Consider the following 18,832-nt stretch of genomic DNA (forward strand, 5'->3'; position numbering starts at 1 on the left):
CCATTTTCAGACACTACGGTAACATGCTGTAAACGGATTTACAGTTGTATACTGTAAATCTAAAATACAGTAACTTACTGGCAACAGTGTTGCCAGTAAGTTACTGTAAAAACCCTTTGAAATGTCTAACAGTGTATTATAGTAAGGTAAATTAATTTATATGTTGTGGTAAATCTACAGTTGCTGTGGTACAGTAATAACTATAGTAGTAATAATAATATATAAATATGGCATTATAGTACGATAAATTAATATGTTGTGATAATTATACAGTTGTGGTTAAATACAATGGCAACAACAATATATAAATATTTTAATAACAATAATTTTGTAATATAAACCCAAATACTCCACGCTCTCTACAGCTATAAGGTATATTATGCTACAATACACCACCATTTAGAGTAGTAAAACCCACAGTATGTATTAGTTTATCAGTTTACTATACTTGTAATAAATATTATAATATATATACACTTTATTATTGTTATTTATTATTATTATTATGCAATAACAGTATAATATGTACTACAGTATCTCTTTATGTGGGTAATTGTTTAAATCAGAAATAGTGATTGATGCTGGATAGTTGTTTTATATGTTGGAGAACATTTTAAGAGAGGCCTTACAGTTGTAAAAATAACGTTAGGGTTATTTCTGTTTTGCTGATCATTGTGATATTGCTCTTGAAGCCCATGATAGGGCACATAAGAAAAACAAGATTTCAAATTTTGACTGAAGCTATGCTACTTCAAGTTCAGTTCAATTTTACCCGAACGGAGACACAAGGGACCATCATGTGGCAGACCTTTCATCTGCATTTCACAAACTGTTTGCCCGGGGCCGGTGTCTGATTTTGTGCAGTGTCTGTTTAATTGCTCAACAGAAATGTCCACATCTTTAAACTCATATCAACCTTTGTTTGTCATTCTATTGATTCAGAATGCATTTATTTCAGTGTGATTACTCATATATATGTTTACTTATGTCATGTTTGTCACTTTTTCACAACAGTTTTTAAATTCAGTGTATGCAAATAATTGTAGGAGGAATAAAACAGCCGACTTGCCTTGGTTTATGTTTGAATGTTAATGCAGAAGACTGAATAAAACACCCATTGCGTTACAGCCAATGTGTCTGATTTTGTGGGCAATAGAACAAGTTTGCTGCTTTGTAATTTATGAGTGTTACAAGAGCTCGCGTGAGCAGCTGCCAGGTGGAGTGCCACTTCAAAACACTGTTTTCCCACAGAAGGGGTGATACAATATGTCTAAAAGCCCTGTGGTGGTGAGATGTTGGCCCGTTGACAAGGACACTTTTATCAGACATTCGGGAGGGCCTGCTGTGCATTTTGCCTGTGCGGTTCATTTTTGGTTGCAATGACTGACAGCTAAAAAACTCAGTTCAAGTGCAGCAGCTTCCTTCCACATTCTCACAGGCGTCAAGCAGACAAAGTTCGCAGATTGATGGATGAATGGAGAGAGAGATAGAAAGATGCATGGATGGATATATGTGTGGATGGGTAGATGGATGACAAGAATGAATTAATGGATTAATGGATGGATGGGATGATGTATTGATAGGAGGAAAAGGTAGAAGGGAGAGATGAATATACAGATGCATGAATGGATAATGGGTGGCAGGAATGCTTGATGGAAGCATATATGGATGATGGATGGATGGATGGATGAATGAATACATGGTTGGACAGATTGATGGATGAATGATGGATGTGTAGATGGGTGGATAGATAAAGGTTGATGGGTGGAAAGATGATGGTTGATGGGTGGTGGGATAACGGATGGATGGATGAATCGATGGATGGATCAAAGGACGGATTGATGGATGGAACAATAGGTTGGTTGGTTGGATGGATGTATGGGTGAATGAATGATGTATGGATGGATGGGTGAATGGCAGATGGATGATGTATGGATGGATGGGTGAATTGCAGATGAGTGAATAGAAGGATGGATAGATGGCAGATGGATGGATGGATGTGGATGGAATGATAGATGGATGTATGGATGATGATAAATGGATGGAGGGAAGCAGAGTGGATCGATGAATAGATGCCTGAATGAATGATGGGTGAACAGAAAGACGGATGGATGCATGAATGGATAGATGGATGGATGGATGAAAAATGGAAAGACATATGGATGATGGATAAATGGATGGATGGACAGATGAATGGATGATGAATAGATAAAAGAATTATGGGTGAATGACAGATGGATAAATGATATATAGATGAATAATTATAGATAGATAGATAGATAGATAGATAGATAGATAGATAGATAGATAGATAGATAGATAGATAGATAGATAGATAGATAGATAGATAGATAGATAGATAGATGTAAATATAAATGGAATCGCGGATGGATGGATGGATGAAAAGATAGATGGATGACAGATGAATGGATTGATATAAAGATGGATGGATGACAGATCAATGGATAGATATATATGGATGGAATGATGTATGACAGGTGAATCGAAAGATGGATGGATGCATGAATGGATAGATGGATGGAGGGATGGATGAAAGATGAAAAGATATATGAATGATAGATTGATGGATAGATATGAATGGAGAGATGGACAGATAGATGGATGATGAATAGATAGATAAAAGATTTTATGTATAGATGAATTTATATGGATATATATATGAATATATATATGGATGATAGATGCATGGATAGATAAAGAAATGGATGGATGGCAGATAAATAGATAGAAAGATGGATAGAAGGATACATGTATATGTGGATGTAATGGCAGATGGATAGATGGGTGATGGAAAGAATGATAAATAAATGTATGATGGTGAATGATGATGGATACATAAATAGGTGGGTGATCGATGCATGGATGAAATGAAGGATGAATAAATGGATGGATGGATGGATGAATGGATGGATGGATGGATAAATAGATGGATGGATGGATGACAGATGAATGGATATATATAGATGGAATGGTGGATTGATGGGTTATGGAAAGAATGATGAATAAATGTATGATGGTGAACAAGAATGGTTACATTAATAGGTGGGTGATCGATGCATGGATAAATCGAAGGATGAATAAATGGATAGATGGATGGATAGATAAAAAAAATATATCTATAATGGATGGACAGATGGGTGTGTTCGGTTAGATAGAAAGATAAATATTGGAATGGATGGATGGTTAATGGATGATAGAAGGACGATTATATGGATAGATGGGGATGAATTTATAAATGTAATGATGTTAAATTTGATGAATATATGGGGTGACAGTAAATAGGTGAGTGGCTGAAAAAAGAGATCAAATAAAAAAGCTCTGATCATGTGAAGCAGCAGAGGTGATCTGCAGTATCAGCTCACGCGAGCTCAACCGTTTCCAACTCTGCTGACAGTTGACATGTAAGAAGGCCATGGCCAACTAACATGCAAAATATCTCCCAATGATGATTAGGTTACACATGAAGCTTGCTGGATGAAAGTGTAGATAATGTTAGCTAAGTTTAGTCTGACTAGCAGGTGAATCCAGGGCCAATATGCAAACTATATTGCCTGAAAGTAGATATTAAACAAATATGTATTTGCATATATAACTTATGTGTGTATGTAAATATAGTAATAAGAGTATTACCACAGGGACTTTCAGGTTACGTCAGGTTGCCACATTTATATGAGTTATAAAATCAATAATTATGATGTGTTTTCAAAAATTCCTTAGTATATAGTATATATAATATATATCATTTTTATGGGCGACACGGTGGCGCAGTGGGTAGCGATGTTGCCTCACAGCAAGAAATTCGCTGGTTTAAGCCTTGGCTGGGTCAGTTGGCATTTCTGTGTGGAGTTTGCATGTTCTCCTTGTGTTAGCGTGGGTTTCCTCCAGGTGCTCCGGTTTCCCCCACAAGCCTTAAGACATGCGTATAAGTGAATTGGGTGAGCTAAAATTGTCTGTAGTGTATGTGTGTGAATGAGTGTGTATGGCTGTGTAAAACATGTGCTGGATAAGTTGGCGGTTCATTCTGCTGTGGCAATCCCAGATTAATAAAATGCACTAAGCCAAAAAGAAAATGAATGAATGAACATTATTTTTTATTTTAAGCTATTAAAGTGAGAGTTTACCTAAAAATAATGATTTTTTTATCATTTAATCATCCTATAATCATTCAAAACCTTTATGATCATTTTTATTCTTTGATATTTTAAAGAAAGCTGAAAAATTTGTAACCATTGACTTACATACAATTTCTTTTTCTACCAAAGAAGTCAAAAGTTACAGGTTTTCAGCTTTCTTAGAACTATATTTTTTCGTGTTTAACAGTAAAAAACAAAGTTTTGGAACCACATAAGGTGTGCAAATATAAATGATAATCTTTTTTTTGGGGGGGTGGGGGGGGGGGTTAAGGAAAGGGGGGGGGAGTTGGAAAACTATCTCTTTAACAGTGTAGAGGGTTATCACATCAAAATGTTTACATGGTATTTAATATTCAAATTTAAAACTAATATTTAAATAAAACATATTTTATAACAAGTTGGTCAAGGTACACAAGGTAGCGTCAGTTAGTATGATTAAGAAACTACATTTGTGTGGATTGTCACTCATCTGGATGGACATGTTTAGCAGCTTTTTTGTTTTTGTTTTGTTTTCGTCGTGTTGTGTCAATGCAAAAACTGGAAATAACCTACACTAAGATAAATTCAAGGGAGCAAAAAAAGGTCACAACTAGCCCTGGTCTTCCCACTATGGCATTTTAAGGTAGCCTACTCATAAAGCCTTGTATTTTTAGTAATTTGTGTATCATTAATGAAAAAATCTAATAACGAAATACACCATACAAATACACAACATAGGCGACCGTTAAGAAAACAAAGGTCAGTGACTTGGATTTAACTGCAATATCACGGCATCGACTCACCTTTTTCCAGTAATTTTCACCCCAAAGTTAATTAACCACAATTATATAGTTTTTTAGAAGGAAGTTGTAGTTTTTGATTATGAATATTTATGGAAATGGCAGGGCAAGGCCTACTACTAAAGTGACTCAGCAGTTCGTGTGTTCTGGTTCTGATAGAGGAGTAGGAACAGCACCCTCTAGTGGCACACAGATGACACCGCAGTTTAAACACGGACTGACCGACCGGTTTTATGATATTCGGCTTAAAATAGTGATTGACGTCCTTTTGCAGCGAACAACAAGCGAATTCCAAAAACTTTAATAATAACCAGTAGCATTTAACAAATACGTAATAACTTTTGGCACTTCTGCGTTGTTCACTCATTAAAATGTGACCTGACCTTAAAGGGATAGTTCACCCAAAAATTCAGTCATTTACTCACACTTGACATTTATTTTTGGTTCTTTTGAAAACATAAAACAGATATTTTGAAGAATGTTGGGAACTTGGGTTTGTTCACGAGTGGGGGAAGGATGGAACAAAAGGCAAAGCTCTCGATCTACTGGTCAATCTATGTTCCTACTCTCGCCTATGTTCATGAGCTTTGGGACATGACCGAAAGGTTAAGATCTCGGATTCAAGCAACCGAAAAGAGTTTCCTTCACAGGGTGGCAGGGTGCACCTTTATAGATAGGGTGAGGAGCTCTGACATCTTGGAGGAGCTCGGAGTAAAGCCGCTGCTCCTCCACATCAAGAGAAGTCAGCTGAGGTGGCTCGGGCATCTGTTTCGGATGCCTCTTGGACGCCTATAGGGAGGTTTTCCAAGCAAGTCCCACCGGCAGGTGGCCTCGGGGAAGACCCTGGACACGCTGGAGGGACTGTGTCTCTTGGCTGGCCGGGGAACGCCTTGGGATCCCCCCGGAGGAGCTAGAGGAAGTGTCTGGGGAGAGGGATGTTTGGCGTTCTCTCCTAAGACTGCTGCCCCCGCGACCCGGCCCCGGAAAAGCAGTTGAAAATGAAAGAATTAATGGGAACTGGTAACTACTGACATCGATGGTAGGAGAAACATTTGCTATAGTTGGCGGTTATCAAATGATGACAGAATTAACATTTTTGGATGAACAGTCCCTTTAAATTAAGTGACAAACACTTCTGTTGTTCAGTTCAGCTATTAAAATAGTGAAAAAAGTTTGTGTTTGTGTAATATTAGATTATTCACACCTGAATTATTGTTTCTAAAATAGTTTTATTTAGTAATGTAATGTAATGTAATGTAATGTGTATTTATATAGCGCATTTAAATAATGCAACATTTAAACTAGTATAAGTTTAAATAATGTATATGCCACATTGTTTGTGTGTGCAATGTAAAGTGTGTGCAAGCAAATGATAAAAGCATAGCATAGCATAAATTCTATTTATTATTTGCCTGTAGTACATAGAAGATGCATAATTTTATATATACATACGTTTATGTATAATATACATAAACAAACGGGAAACTCTCACAGCCTTACACACACGTGTCACACACAAACAGGTCACAGAAAATGTCCATGTGCTTCCAGCACATCATGGAGAATCAGTTTCATGTACTGTAGTATGGCATTGCATTGATGATGCGTCTCTCAGGAGCCAAAATGTCTGTGAACGGGATTTTATTATGTCCAAATGTCCACTCACCATCATCATCATCATCATCAGTCCATCCTCCTGATGCTGGTGCAGAGCCCCGTCAGCCCAGAACGTCCAGCCTGAAGCTCCTGCTTGTCTGGTCTAAGGCAATGGAGCTCTACACTACTGGTGAGAGTTTTAAATATTTTGTGTAAGACTTTAATGTTCACCAATGCTGTATTTAATTGACCTAAAATACAGCACACACTGTGAAGATGTGAAATATTTTTACTATTCAAAATAAGTTTTCTCAGTGAAATAAGTTTTAATATATTATTTTAATTATTTTAATTAACTTAAATCTTGATTTTGGCATTATTAATTGAGTTTTCAGTGTTGTAAAATAATTTTCAGCTATATTCAATGACAAAACAGTTATTTTAAATAGTTTTTCACATTGTATATGGTATTTTCAATTAATAATAATGCAGCCTTGGTGAACAAAATCTGCATCTTTTAAAAAGACTAATATTTTGCTCACTCCTAAATTAGAACAGTAGTGTATGGAGTCTGAAAAAAAAGAAAATCAAAGACAAAAACTAAAAGAATTGTGCAAAAAAAAAAAAAAACAGGTCAATGGATTTTCTATGAAGAATATATCCGCCACCTTCATCAACTACACACTTACAGTCACTCCACACAAGGCATGAATTCACACACGAGGAAAAAAGAAAATCTTCACTTCAATAGCAGCACTAAACCACCAGAACTTTCTCTTCTGTTTTGATGAATTAAGGGAACACATTTAAAGGCAGAGTTCACTCTAAAGTGAAAATTCCTTCATCGTTTACTTACCTTGCTTCTTTCTTATGTTGAACACAAAAGAAGATATTTTGAAGAATGCTGAAAACTGGTATCTATTTTGTTTCCTACTATGGAAGTCAATGGCTACATTCTTTAAAATATATATATTTTTTGTGCTCAACAGGGCTTATAAAGATTTGGAACCAGCTGAGTGTTAGCAAATGGTGAGTCATTTGTCATTTTTGGGTGAACTATCCCTTTTATATTACTGTAACCTTTACCAATTACATTTGTCTTTATATAAAATTTAAGAGATCAGAAAAATAGAGATTTCTATGCTCTCTTGTGCTTTTTAACATACATCATTGACAGATTGAGAAGAGTGGGTGTAATTTGATTTCGAACAAACATCATGAGTGCGATCGTCCACTGTATGTTGTCCAGTATTCAGTAGAAATTAAAGCCAAGATTTTGAGGTCTATGAGAAAAATGCATTTGTCCCCTCCACAAAAGCAATAAGAGGAAAACATTAATTTGTTAATCTAACCCATGGAGGATTTTTTTTTTGTCTGCTAAGCTTACGAGTCCCTTATGAGGCTATAAAGTCTTCAAAAGTACTGGGAAATTCAAATAAAATAAAATAAAATATTTATAATCTACAATAGCATTGCACTATGCACAATAAAGTTAACAAAACACATGGGTGCATGAGCGAGGAAGGTGAAATTCTCATTAGACACTCACACACTCATACGTGTAGTTTCATGAGTCAATACAGCCGATATTGCATTTATAAATCACTCCAGACTGACCTTCAAACTTTCAGTGTTTTTTTTGTTTTTGTCTGCAAAATACATTTCTCGGTTGTGTCACTACACTAACAGTAATGATGATTTTATCATTCTTAACTAGAATATTTCCCATAATAACGTAAAGGAGAAAACAAAACATGATTCACAAAAAACAACAGAACAATTCAGCCTGACCGATGTGTGAGTTTAGCCTCTATTTCGACGTTTAATGCAGAACAAAATGAAGAAAAATCTATCTTTCATGATAATTCAATTAATAGTAATATTAATGATGAATATAACATTTACGATAGTGTTTTAAAGGGCACCCATTTTACCCCCTTTTCAAGATTTAAGATAAGTCTTTTGTATTCTCCAGAATGTGTCTGTAAAGTTTCAGCTCAAAACACCCATCAGAATATGTATTACACCTTTCAGAATATTGGAATTTTCTGCTCTGAGCACTGTGTAGCTGTTTTTGTGGCCTGTGGCTTTAATGCTGGTTCTCCCTGCCCACCGTTCCCACATGCCTGTGAAAGTGTGCCTCAATCTCGCCTTGGCTCCGTCAGCACAGTGACAGACATAAAGGAAGCAGATCTCACGTAACGTTTGTGAGAAATACTACAGTAAGAACTTTCCCAATAATTATTTGATGTATTTGTTGTGGAGTTAATTCAAGCCTTTCTGCAACGATGAATTGCACACTGCAAATGTGACATGATACAGTTTAATATCCATTGCTGTATGGATATCCTTTATGCTGATGTACAAAATAAAGCTGATTTAACGTTCACAAACCGGGATTGAAGCGTCTTCTTTTATAATTGTATTGACACGCGGTTGTAGTGACGAAGATGGTAAAATCTCTGTAATTCATAGCAAACATGCACTGTTTTAAAAAGGTTTTAAACTTGTAAAACTCATTCTTGGTCACATTTGATGATCACAGAGAGCTGAACAGATCTTTTAATTCCAGATGCTTTGCGAACGTCCTGTCTTGCTGATATGATTACATGTGTTACTACAGAGACATGTTAGATTCGCGGCTGTCAATCATTACGGTGGGCGGGGAAACCGCACTCTTATATCCCGTTGTGGTGGGACTCAAAATGGAAGGGATTTGGATCCAATTTTAACGTCAGAAAATTAAAAAAAAAAAAAAAAAAACGTATTGTGTTTCTATTACTTACACACAGCTCTGTCCAAACAGCTTACTTAAGATGATTTTCATCATAGATGCCCTTTAAGACAAACTATTTATTTAAATAAATCAGTATTATAATTGTTTTTGTTGTCATATTTGTTGTACATGTACGTAACCTTATTATTATTATTATTATTATTAATTGATTAATTTCTCTTTATTAATCAGGAGTCGCCACAGCAGAATGAACTGCCAACTTATCCAGCAAATGTTTCACGCAGCGGATGCCCTTCCAGCTGTAACCCATCACTGGGAACACCCATACATACTCATTCACATACAAACACGAATTTAGCGTACCCAATTCACCTACACCACACATCTTTGAACTTGTGGTAGAAACTGGAGCACCCAGCGGAAACCCACGCATTATTCTCATTAATTATTACTACATATATATCTCGATATAATTTATGCATATTACTATTATAATCATCAATACAACCATCATTTATTTATTAATTAATAAATGAATTAACTATATTCATTTTGACCAATACAGAAAAATGTTAATTCCTCAACACAAACTGGCCAGCTGAAGTGTTCATAAAGTACTTTGAAAACAAGCAAACAAACTCAAAAAGCTAACATGTGGTTAAATAAAAGTCATACCGAATACCTCCTGCGTGCGCAAGGGGCTGTATGAACACGTGTGTGTGTGTGTGTGTGTGTGTGTGTACAATTGGGCTTAATTTAGTTTTTAGTTTCGTTTTTGAGTCAAAAGTGCAAAAAACATCATGTTTTATCTCTTTTTTTCTCTTCTGTCTGTCTTTGCATGTGCAACGCCCTTTGTTTTTGCTCCACTGCAGCTTCGGCAGAAATCAAACGAGCCCTTAAATGGAAACAACAGACACTGAGAAGGAAAGAAAAGAAATAAATAGGGATTGAATCAATGTGGAGCCTGTTTTTCAGCTTCCTCCAGTACGTTGGTCTCCTTCCAGTGTAAGTGTTGCTACAGTGGAATGATGCAGGACCGGCTTTTTTCTGGGCGTCGTCAGCGAGAGACAAAAGGAAATCACATGATAGTCATCAGGGTGCAAAAAAAAGGGCTCCTGCAGATTTGCCTGTCCAGCAGGACGGTGCAGAAGAGCTTTCGTGATCAGCGTGACCTTGCGGGAGCTGTTTTATGTCATAAAGCCAGAAGCACAGCATCCTCACGGCTCGCTTAGTTGGTCTCTAGTGTGAAGACAGGACTTGTGTGTGTGTATATGTGTGTGAGTTTGCACGGCCGGGATCAGTGCAGGTCAGTTAGTTTCGTAGGATGAGAGCAAGGCAGCGTCGACAGGCTCCATACAGGAGGGACATGTGAAGGACCTCATAAGCCAGTCGTCTATGCAGTCCAGGTGGTAGATGTGCATGCAGGGGAGGAACCGGATCGGGTCTCCATACACAAAGTCCATCATGCAGATCACACACCTGCACAGAAAGAACACATACAAGTTAAGCTTCCAAAAAGGAAGTGCATTGCCAGTGAATGTTGGCCTATTTCACATAAATGGCGATCAAGACCAGACTAAGGAAGCAGTGTTTCTGGTCGCCCGGCCACTGCTACGATCCCCATTCATTAAATTAGACCATGAACAGTTTAGCTTCCTATATCAGTCATTATTTCATTATTATATTTTAACTGTAACTTTAATATCTGTGCAGTGATCTGTGTGCTTTGGTACTTAAATAACGTAGATAAAAATAATTAGATAAAACACTTGACTTTATTCACACATCCATATACACAAAGAAAACATCAATTAGACTGTCTGATTGTAAGATTGTGTATTAACTAATTCAGGATCTCAATGTTGCCGTATGCCAAGTTCAGACTGTATGATTTTCAAAGTAGATGTTGATGAACACAGATGTTTTCACAATGCACGACTATCTGGGTAGCATCCGTCGGTGATGTGTTTACACTGTAGGGTGGATTGGTGACAGAGGGTTTCACACTGCATGACCTTGATATAGGAAGAATTGCTGACAACTTTGTCTCGGTCTGCAAACTACCTCTCACAACCAAATGCACGTGAGATGTGACGTGAAAATAACGTGAGGTCACGTAGTTTATCTTTTGTTATTGTTAACTACATGACGAGAAAGAAGCCTTTAGTGCGGTAGAAAATGTACTTATTTTGCTCACCTGGCTCTGAAGGGAATTAGCAATTTCCCCTCAACTTTATTTCTTTTTCGACCCTTTCCTCCATTTCTTGGGTTCAAGTAAACCAAAGAGAAGCCCTTTTAACTTCTCTCCAACCTCTCGCTGGCCTGCAGATACCCACACTAGTGGATATTGCTCTCTCATTGGCTGTTGGTGATAGCCGAGGTTATTTTCAATCAAAACTCATTTCACACGGCATGATTTGAATTGCTGACAGCTCCAGATGTTTAGCATGCCAAATATCTCACGGGTGTCGGCGACTCATTGGCGATTCTCTCAGGTCGCATATTTGATAGTTCACACTGTGTGATTGTTACTCGCGTGAAAGATTTGCCTTTGATTTCTGGCTTTTGTCTGTGATTTCTCAAAACCTGTCGAGGAGTCAAAATCAGGGCTAAAATCCTGCATTCTCAACTCGAGCATTAGATAAAAAAAAAAAAAAAGATTTTAATAGATGGCAGAATCTTGCTACCAAATTACAGCACCTTATGTTATCGCCCATGAATGAAATTTACATTTAGATATTCTTTAAAGTTAAATGATCATTTTGTTATAAAATAGAAAAAAATAAAACAATAATGTGATTAATGTTTAAATGAATAGGTTTACTCTTTTAAACCCACATGAAAAAATATGCTTCATATACTTACTATAACTAATTTTATTATACTGTATGAAATAGTACAATAAAATAGTATTTGGTAATGAATCAGTAATGAATGAATCATATTGCATTCTGCACCTTTAACTGATAAACTTTATATTTCACTAAACTGTAGAAAGTTACTGTTATTATTATTTTTTAAACAGTACAGTTTGCATAACTAAATTTGCAAACTATAATTATCACAAATTAAAGTACTGTAATATGGTTCAGAAACAAAATAGTTTTACTATAAGCTACCAAAATATTTCATCTGAGAAAATAAATGTAAAAAGTTATTGGAAAATAAGCAAATAAATACTATTTAATGTTGTTTTATTTAACAACACGCATTTATTGAATGTAAAAAGATGTATTATAAACATATGAAGATGTATAATATACATATTAACATGCTATTATTTCCGCTATTATAATGAATCTATTACATAAACAAAACCTGTCCGAATCAAATCATTTATACAGCTTGAATGTGATATATTAATTCTGTCCGACAAATAATGAATAATAAAAAAATAATATAACAAAAACTAAACTGTTCACTGTCTATTATAACAAGCGCCTCCTTATTCAAGTCTCAATTCCCATATTTGTGAGATTGGTCGCATAGTACTAGACGCTGAACAGAAACATGAATCAAAATGAATAATTATCTTAATTGTATAAAAAAAAACACATTCAGAGGAATTATGTTAGTATAATATACAACTAAATGAACAGAAACTAGTTCTCCTGATGTATCCTTCTTTAACATTGCACTCTAAGATTACATTAACATGGAAAAATGTACTGAAAAAGTTTCACGTTTTCAAAATGATCTGTATTTATACATAAACATACCAGGCCAGTATTTTGCAGTGTCATCATGTTTGAAAACAATACCTGTAGAGAAGTGACCTGCCATTGGCGGCTCAGCACTGATGTCTATGTACAATTTGCCCGATGTGTAAAAATTTGCATCTCAGCTTGCAGTTGTAATGTGAAGTAAATCCACACTTCACTTATGAGGCATTAGGAAACACTACAATGTACCCTGTAAAATATGCTTGTTTGCCCTTGCTGTTAATATACACTCCATTAAATATGTATATTAAGCATATGCATAATGTCATCATTTTTACAGACTTTCGTTTTCTATCGTTTACATGGACCTGACAATGACTGCGCTTTCAAAAACATACCCTTTGAAATTTGTAATCAAATGTATGTAATTTTAGTCACAAACCAACATTGTCATGTAAATAAACATGCAAAACATATTAAAAGACTCCCATTTTTGGCTGAAACTGTATAAATAGCTCCAAATATGTTTTTTATTCTTTGATCAAACTGGACACGATCTATGTAAAAAAATAATAATAGTAATTTAATAATATACTATGAAAAAAAGTCATTCAGGCAATTGTGATGCCTGCAAGAGTTCAAAAGAATAGTTCTCCCAAAAAATTTATGAGAATTTCCAAAAATATTTGTTTAAGTAGGCCTAACATTTTAAAGAATATTTTCTGAGACTGTGGCTCTTGTTGAATCACGAAATGCAAATCAATGACTACCGGCACTCTAAGTGGTTGATTACAGACAAAAACAAAAAAGTAGAAATATTAATGTTAGAAATGTGTTGATTAAAGGCAAGTGCAAACAAACATACACACCAATGGACAGGCCTGTAGGCTGCCAAATAAAAGGGTTGGTCCTTTTTCTGAAAAACCTGGACCTGTTTTTCTGGACCTTTTTGCAGTTATTCGCCTCATTTTCTATTCAATTATGAAGTTCAAATACTGAATTTTAGTGACATTTTACCAATCTTTTCTGGATTAGCTTGTTGGATGGTGGTCATTATCACACTTTTTGAAGCAACAAAAATATTTTCTATAATATTTTCTACCAGTGCTTACCGTACTATTTTATTCACAAAGTGTACAAATGTGCATTTAAATTGCAAGTTATTACAGTTTTATGAATAATGTTATGAGATTAGAATTTTAAATTGCAAGTTTTGATTAAAGAAATATGAAAAGATACTTGTTTTTAAAATACAAATTCATCACCATCTATCATTTAACACCAAAAAAAAAAAAAAAAAAAGGAATCTGTTAAAACTTTTTTTAAATGAAAAACAGTAGCCTCTAAACAAATAACAAACTGGCCAGCTCATTTCCTTAGTCAGAATTTGTCCATTTGAATAATTATAAATTAAATTAGTCTTAAATTTGTCAGTTTTCACAATTGATGATGGGATACTGTCAAAATAGGACAAATGAGCTCATATAGAGGCCAAATTCAGGACTTTTTCAGTGGGGAGTCGGGGGGCCTGATGGAGGAGTATTATGCAGAGTTTTTTAATGCTTCATCTTCATAGTGTGGTTTTACTTCACATTACACAATCAACAGTGGGGATGCAACTTACACACATGGCAAGTAAAAAACAAAAACAAATAAAAACTTCAACGCTGGGCCATTGCAGACATGTCATCACTTCCCTACTATTAGATACTGTTTACAAAAAAAAAACAAGGGAGAGCTTCAACTACTGGCCAAACACACGTAATCAAAATGAAACTTTTTTAAAAATGCATGGGAGAAACTTCTGACTACATTGTTGTTGTGTAAACAATCCTAATCACAAAATGTACACTGGAAAATCCAAATTATTAACACCAGTTGTAAAACACCAGGTGTAAACAGGAATTTGTTGGAAAAATGAGTCTACTTGTGATCCAAACAACCAAAGTGCAGCTTTCAGAGACAATTCTGTCATTGTTTACTCACCATTTACTTGTTTCAAACCTTTAAGAGTTTTTTTTTTCTACAAAAGAAGATATTTCGAAGAAAACGAAATACAAGGAGGCATTTACCTCCATACTACACTGTTTCAGCAGGTTTAATCAAGTCAAATTTAAGACCATTATAAAATAAATTTTAGACTTACAGGGCTAAACACTAATGATTATTTCAATGGCCCGGTCGGATGCCACAAATAAAATCTAATTTAATTATTTCTTAGCAACATATTTTAATGTGTCAAAACTCTAGTTGTAAACACTTTTTCAATACAATATCTCTTTTTCTTTTTTTAAATGACAAGTTTAACATTGGTAAAGTTGATTTATTATGGAGACAATGACATAAATAATCAAAAATATACATTTGTTGGCTTTTGGTTTAAACTGGTTGAGTATAATGTATCATGTAAAATGATGTGTTGCTGTGTTGTTATCATGAGGAATTGTGTAATTGTTTTTAGTTTTCTTTAATTTAGTTTAGAGAACGTGGAACAGCTATTGTAAATTGTATCTCTTAGCAATACGTAAATATTCAATTTAAGAAAGAGTTTCCTCGAGACGGATTGTTGGTCATTTGGACGGATGTCGGCCCAATTGGGAAGACCTGTTTAAATTGATTTAATATAAGACAATATTTTAGTGAATTTATTACTTTAAGGCCTAAAATTTAGTTTTTGAAATTTAAGACATTTTAAGACTTTAAGAACCTGCAAGAGACCCTGATAGTAATGTTTCCCTACTATGGAAGTCGATGGTTACAGGTTTTCAGCATTCTTAATATATCTTCTTATGGGTTCAACATAAAAAAGAAACTCAAAAATGTTTAAAATCATTAAGGGTGATTAAATTTTATTTTTAGGTGAACAACCCCTTTAATAATACCATGTGTGAATGACTAAGATGCAGCAGAGATGCACAACATCATGACTCACTCTCGGATCTTCTTCTCGGTGCCGTCACTGCCTGGATCATAGACACCTTTGGGAAGATGCTGGATGAGGCCAATCCGTTGAGCGATCCGCACCTGCTCCTCTTCAGTAAGTTGGGTCGCCAGTCGGGCCTGGCTAGGAGTGGGGTGATACACCGGCACATGGATCTGCTCCTGAAAATATACAGAGATGATATCAGAAGATTTAACAGTGGTTTGAGATGCACTCAGTAATGTGCAAATGGCCAAGCTGATCCAGAACTGAGTGTACAGCAATGCAATGTTAAATACAGATATGAGTAAACATCTTCTTTATATTTGAGGTGCAATTAAAGCTCCACTAGGTGGCAGTATCTCCCTTTTAGAACCAAACTGATGCAAGAGGCCCAAAAATGGGAGCATATTGAGTCCAAAGGGTGCTTCTGAAGAGAGAGAGGTGCACAATAGCACCCATTGAGACAGGTGCCTGCTCAGCATTCACTAGTCAAAGCCGTTTTGAGAGTCTGAGAGCATGTTTAAGCTCTGTGTGCTAAACACTCGACTAAAACAAACACAAATAGGGTATTAAAAGGCTGTCATTGGAACAAATAAATGTTATAGTGTTACTTCTAGCAGAAGATTAATTGTACATAAGCTGTTTTTTATATATATATTAAGGGCTGTTTTTGCTTTATATTGGTAAATTAAGCCACAACATTCTAGCACCTTCCTGTTGGATGAATAAACATAAATATCTGTCAGGCAGTTTCTTATGGAGTTGAAGGATACAACATATAAATATATAACACAAATAATAATTATTAAAAAATTAAATGTATAAATTGATTTGCAAATACAAAAAAATACTGTATACACACTATCATTTACATTACATTTAGCATCCATAACAAATAGAAAAGATGCATGTATTTGAAATATGCAAAAGGGGAAACCTCATAATTAAAATTGTTGATATAACATAGATTTGTCTTTATATGTGTGGGTATATACTATGATCTGTTTGTTATATAGTAGGGCTGCAATATACTGTTTCAGCATCGATTCCGCAATGTGCGTATCTGCAATAATCACATCGCAGGATTTACGATGTCGAGTCTGGTTTACAGTTGACCAGGTGCCACAAAACATAGGATTTATAAAGTCACTGCTAAGATTAACCATAAGAAAGTGAAGGTGGAATAAATTGATCATTTGCATGTGTTTTTAAGGTTTGTGATAGAGCATTTCAAGAGAGTTTAAAACATTTGGGCACAAGAAATTATGATTTTTGGAGGTGTAACAAAAAGTAATTTGAATTGAATTATTTATACAATGAAGATGATTTATTGTTGATTTACATTTACAAAAAATGTGTTTCTTAGATTTTTTTTGTAATGTTTCATGTCCAAATATCTGTGTGTCAAACCTAAAACAGGATTATTTTGCTTACCACAATGGCAGATTATTTAGCTAGCTTTAATGAAAAATCTCACATAATTTTGATTTATTACTTATAAAAGTGAAAAAACTAATTTATATAAATATTTTTTAGATATGTTACAAGAGACAACGTAGGGCTGGGCAATTAATTGAAATTGACAATGAGAACCTGTATTCGATCGAATTTGTCTGGGTCGATTTTTTACAATTACTTTCCCTATTGTGTGAAGTCACGTGACCCCGCAGTTACTTTGCACAACATTGACGATGATTGAAAGCTGCACTAGAGACGCATTGAAACGGCATATTTTTCTGCATAATAAACTTGTTATTTACATTAAAATATTTGTTTACAGAAGACGCAAGAAATGCACTGTTTAAAATATTATTTACAGGATATGCAAGAGTTATTTTACTTTAAAGACATGCTGCTTATTTTATCCTTTTAATATTTTTTCGCAAAAACATAAAATATCGCAACGTCAGATTTTTCCAATATCCTAGAACTAGAGAGAGAGAGAGAGAGAGAGAGAGAGAGAGAGAGAGAGAGAGAGATCATTATTAAAAAAAACTCCATTTTGAAATTCAATATTTTTATTCATTTCTCAGTGAACATGGCTAATATATGTTAGTCCATTTGAACAAAACAGATTTATTAAACAAATATATCTGTTAAAATAACAGTTAAGTCACTGTTCAAGTTTAGAAATAGAAATAAAATACATTTAAAATTCATCAAAATATTGCAAAAACTTAGAAACTGCTAAATGTAAACACAATTTCTTTAATTTTTATTGTTTCACAAACAAGAGCTGGGCGATTTGGCCAAAAATCACAATCTCAATTAGAAGAAAATTTTAACTCTATTATGATTATTAAACGACTATTTTATTTAATTATTGTGTTTATTTGCCCTCATAGTTCACTGACAGGTTTTGTACACTAAATATTCTCACATATTACCAGCGAGAGATTTCTGAACAAAGGGTGCATTACTGCATTTTAAAATAATTGAAGGAAACACATACTATATACCATCTGTGATTATTTATTAAAATTAATCAACATTGAGCTGAAATTAAAACACATTGCCTAAAACGAATAGTCAATTTTCTTATGAAAAAGTGAAAATAAATAACGTGCACTTATGGAAACGAGTTATTTTCAGTGTTTTTCCTATTAAAAGGATATAATAAGCAGCATTTCTTCTAAATAAAATAGCTCTTGTATATACTGTAAATAATGATTTAAACAGTGCATTTCTTGTATCTTCCATAAACAAATACTTTAATGTAAATAATAATTTTAATGTAATAGAAAATATGCCATCTGAAGGCATCTTTGGCGCAGCAACCAATCGTCAATGTAGTGCAAAAGAAACAGAGTGGGGTCACGAGACTCCACACATTAGGGAAATTTGTCAATGTCGATTACTTTTCAATTAATTGCCCAGCCCTATTACAAACACACACACACATATTTACATTTCTTTTTAATGTGCATGTTTGTGTAGGAGTGTGCAAAACTGTCTAAAACATCACTGCATAATATATAATT

At 34.7% G+C, this 18,832-nt stretch overlaps 1 protein-coding gene across 1 annotated transcript in view; it reads right to left on the minus strand.

Annotated features, from left to right (window-relative positions):
- Positions 1-9,761: 9,761 nt before the first annotated feature.
- Positions 9,762-18,832, minus strand: part of rnf11b (ring finger protein 11b) — a 28,218-nt gene continuing 19,147 nt past the window's right edge. The window contains 2 exon segments of the mRNA NM_001128408.1: positions 9,762-10,745; positions 15,861-16,030. Coding sequence (NP_001121880.1) covers positions 10,574-10,745; positions 15,861-16,030 — 342 coding nt within the window. The 3' untranslated portion in view covers positions 9,762-10,573.

The sequence above is a fragment of the Danio rerio genome, chromosome 8 (assembly GCF_052040795.2).
Source record: "Danio rerio strain M-AB ecotype USA chromosome 8, GRCz13ab, whole genome shotgun sequence".
NCBI lineage: Eukaryota > Metazoa > Chordata > Actinopteri > Cypriniformes > Danionidae > Danio > Danio rerio.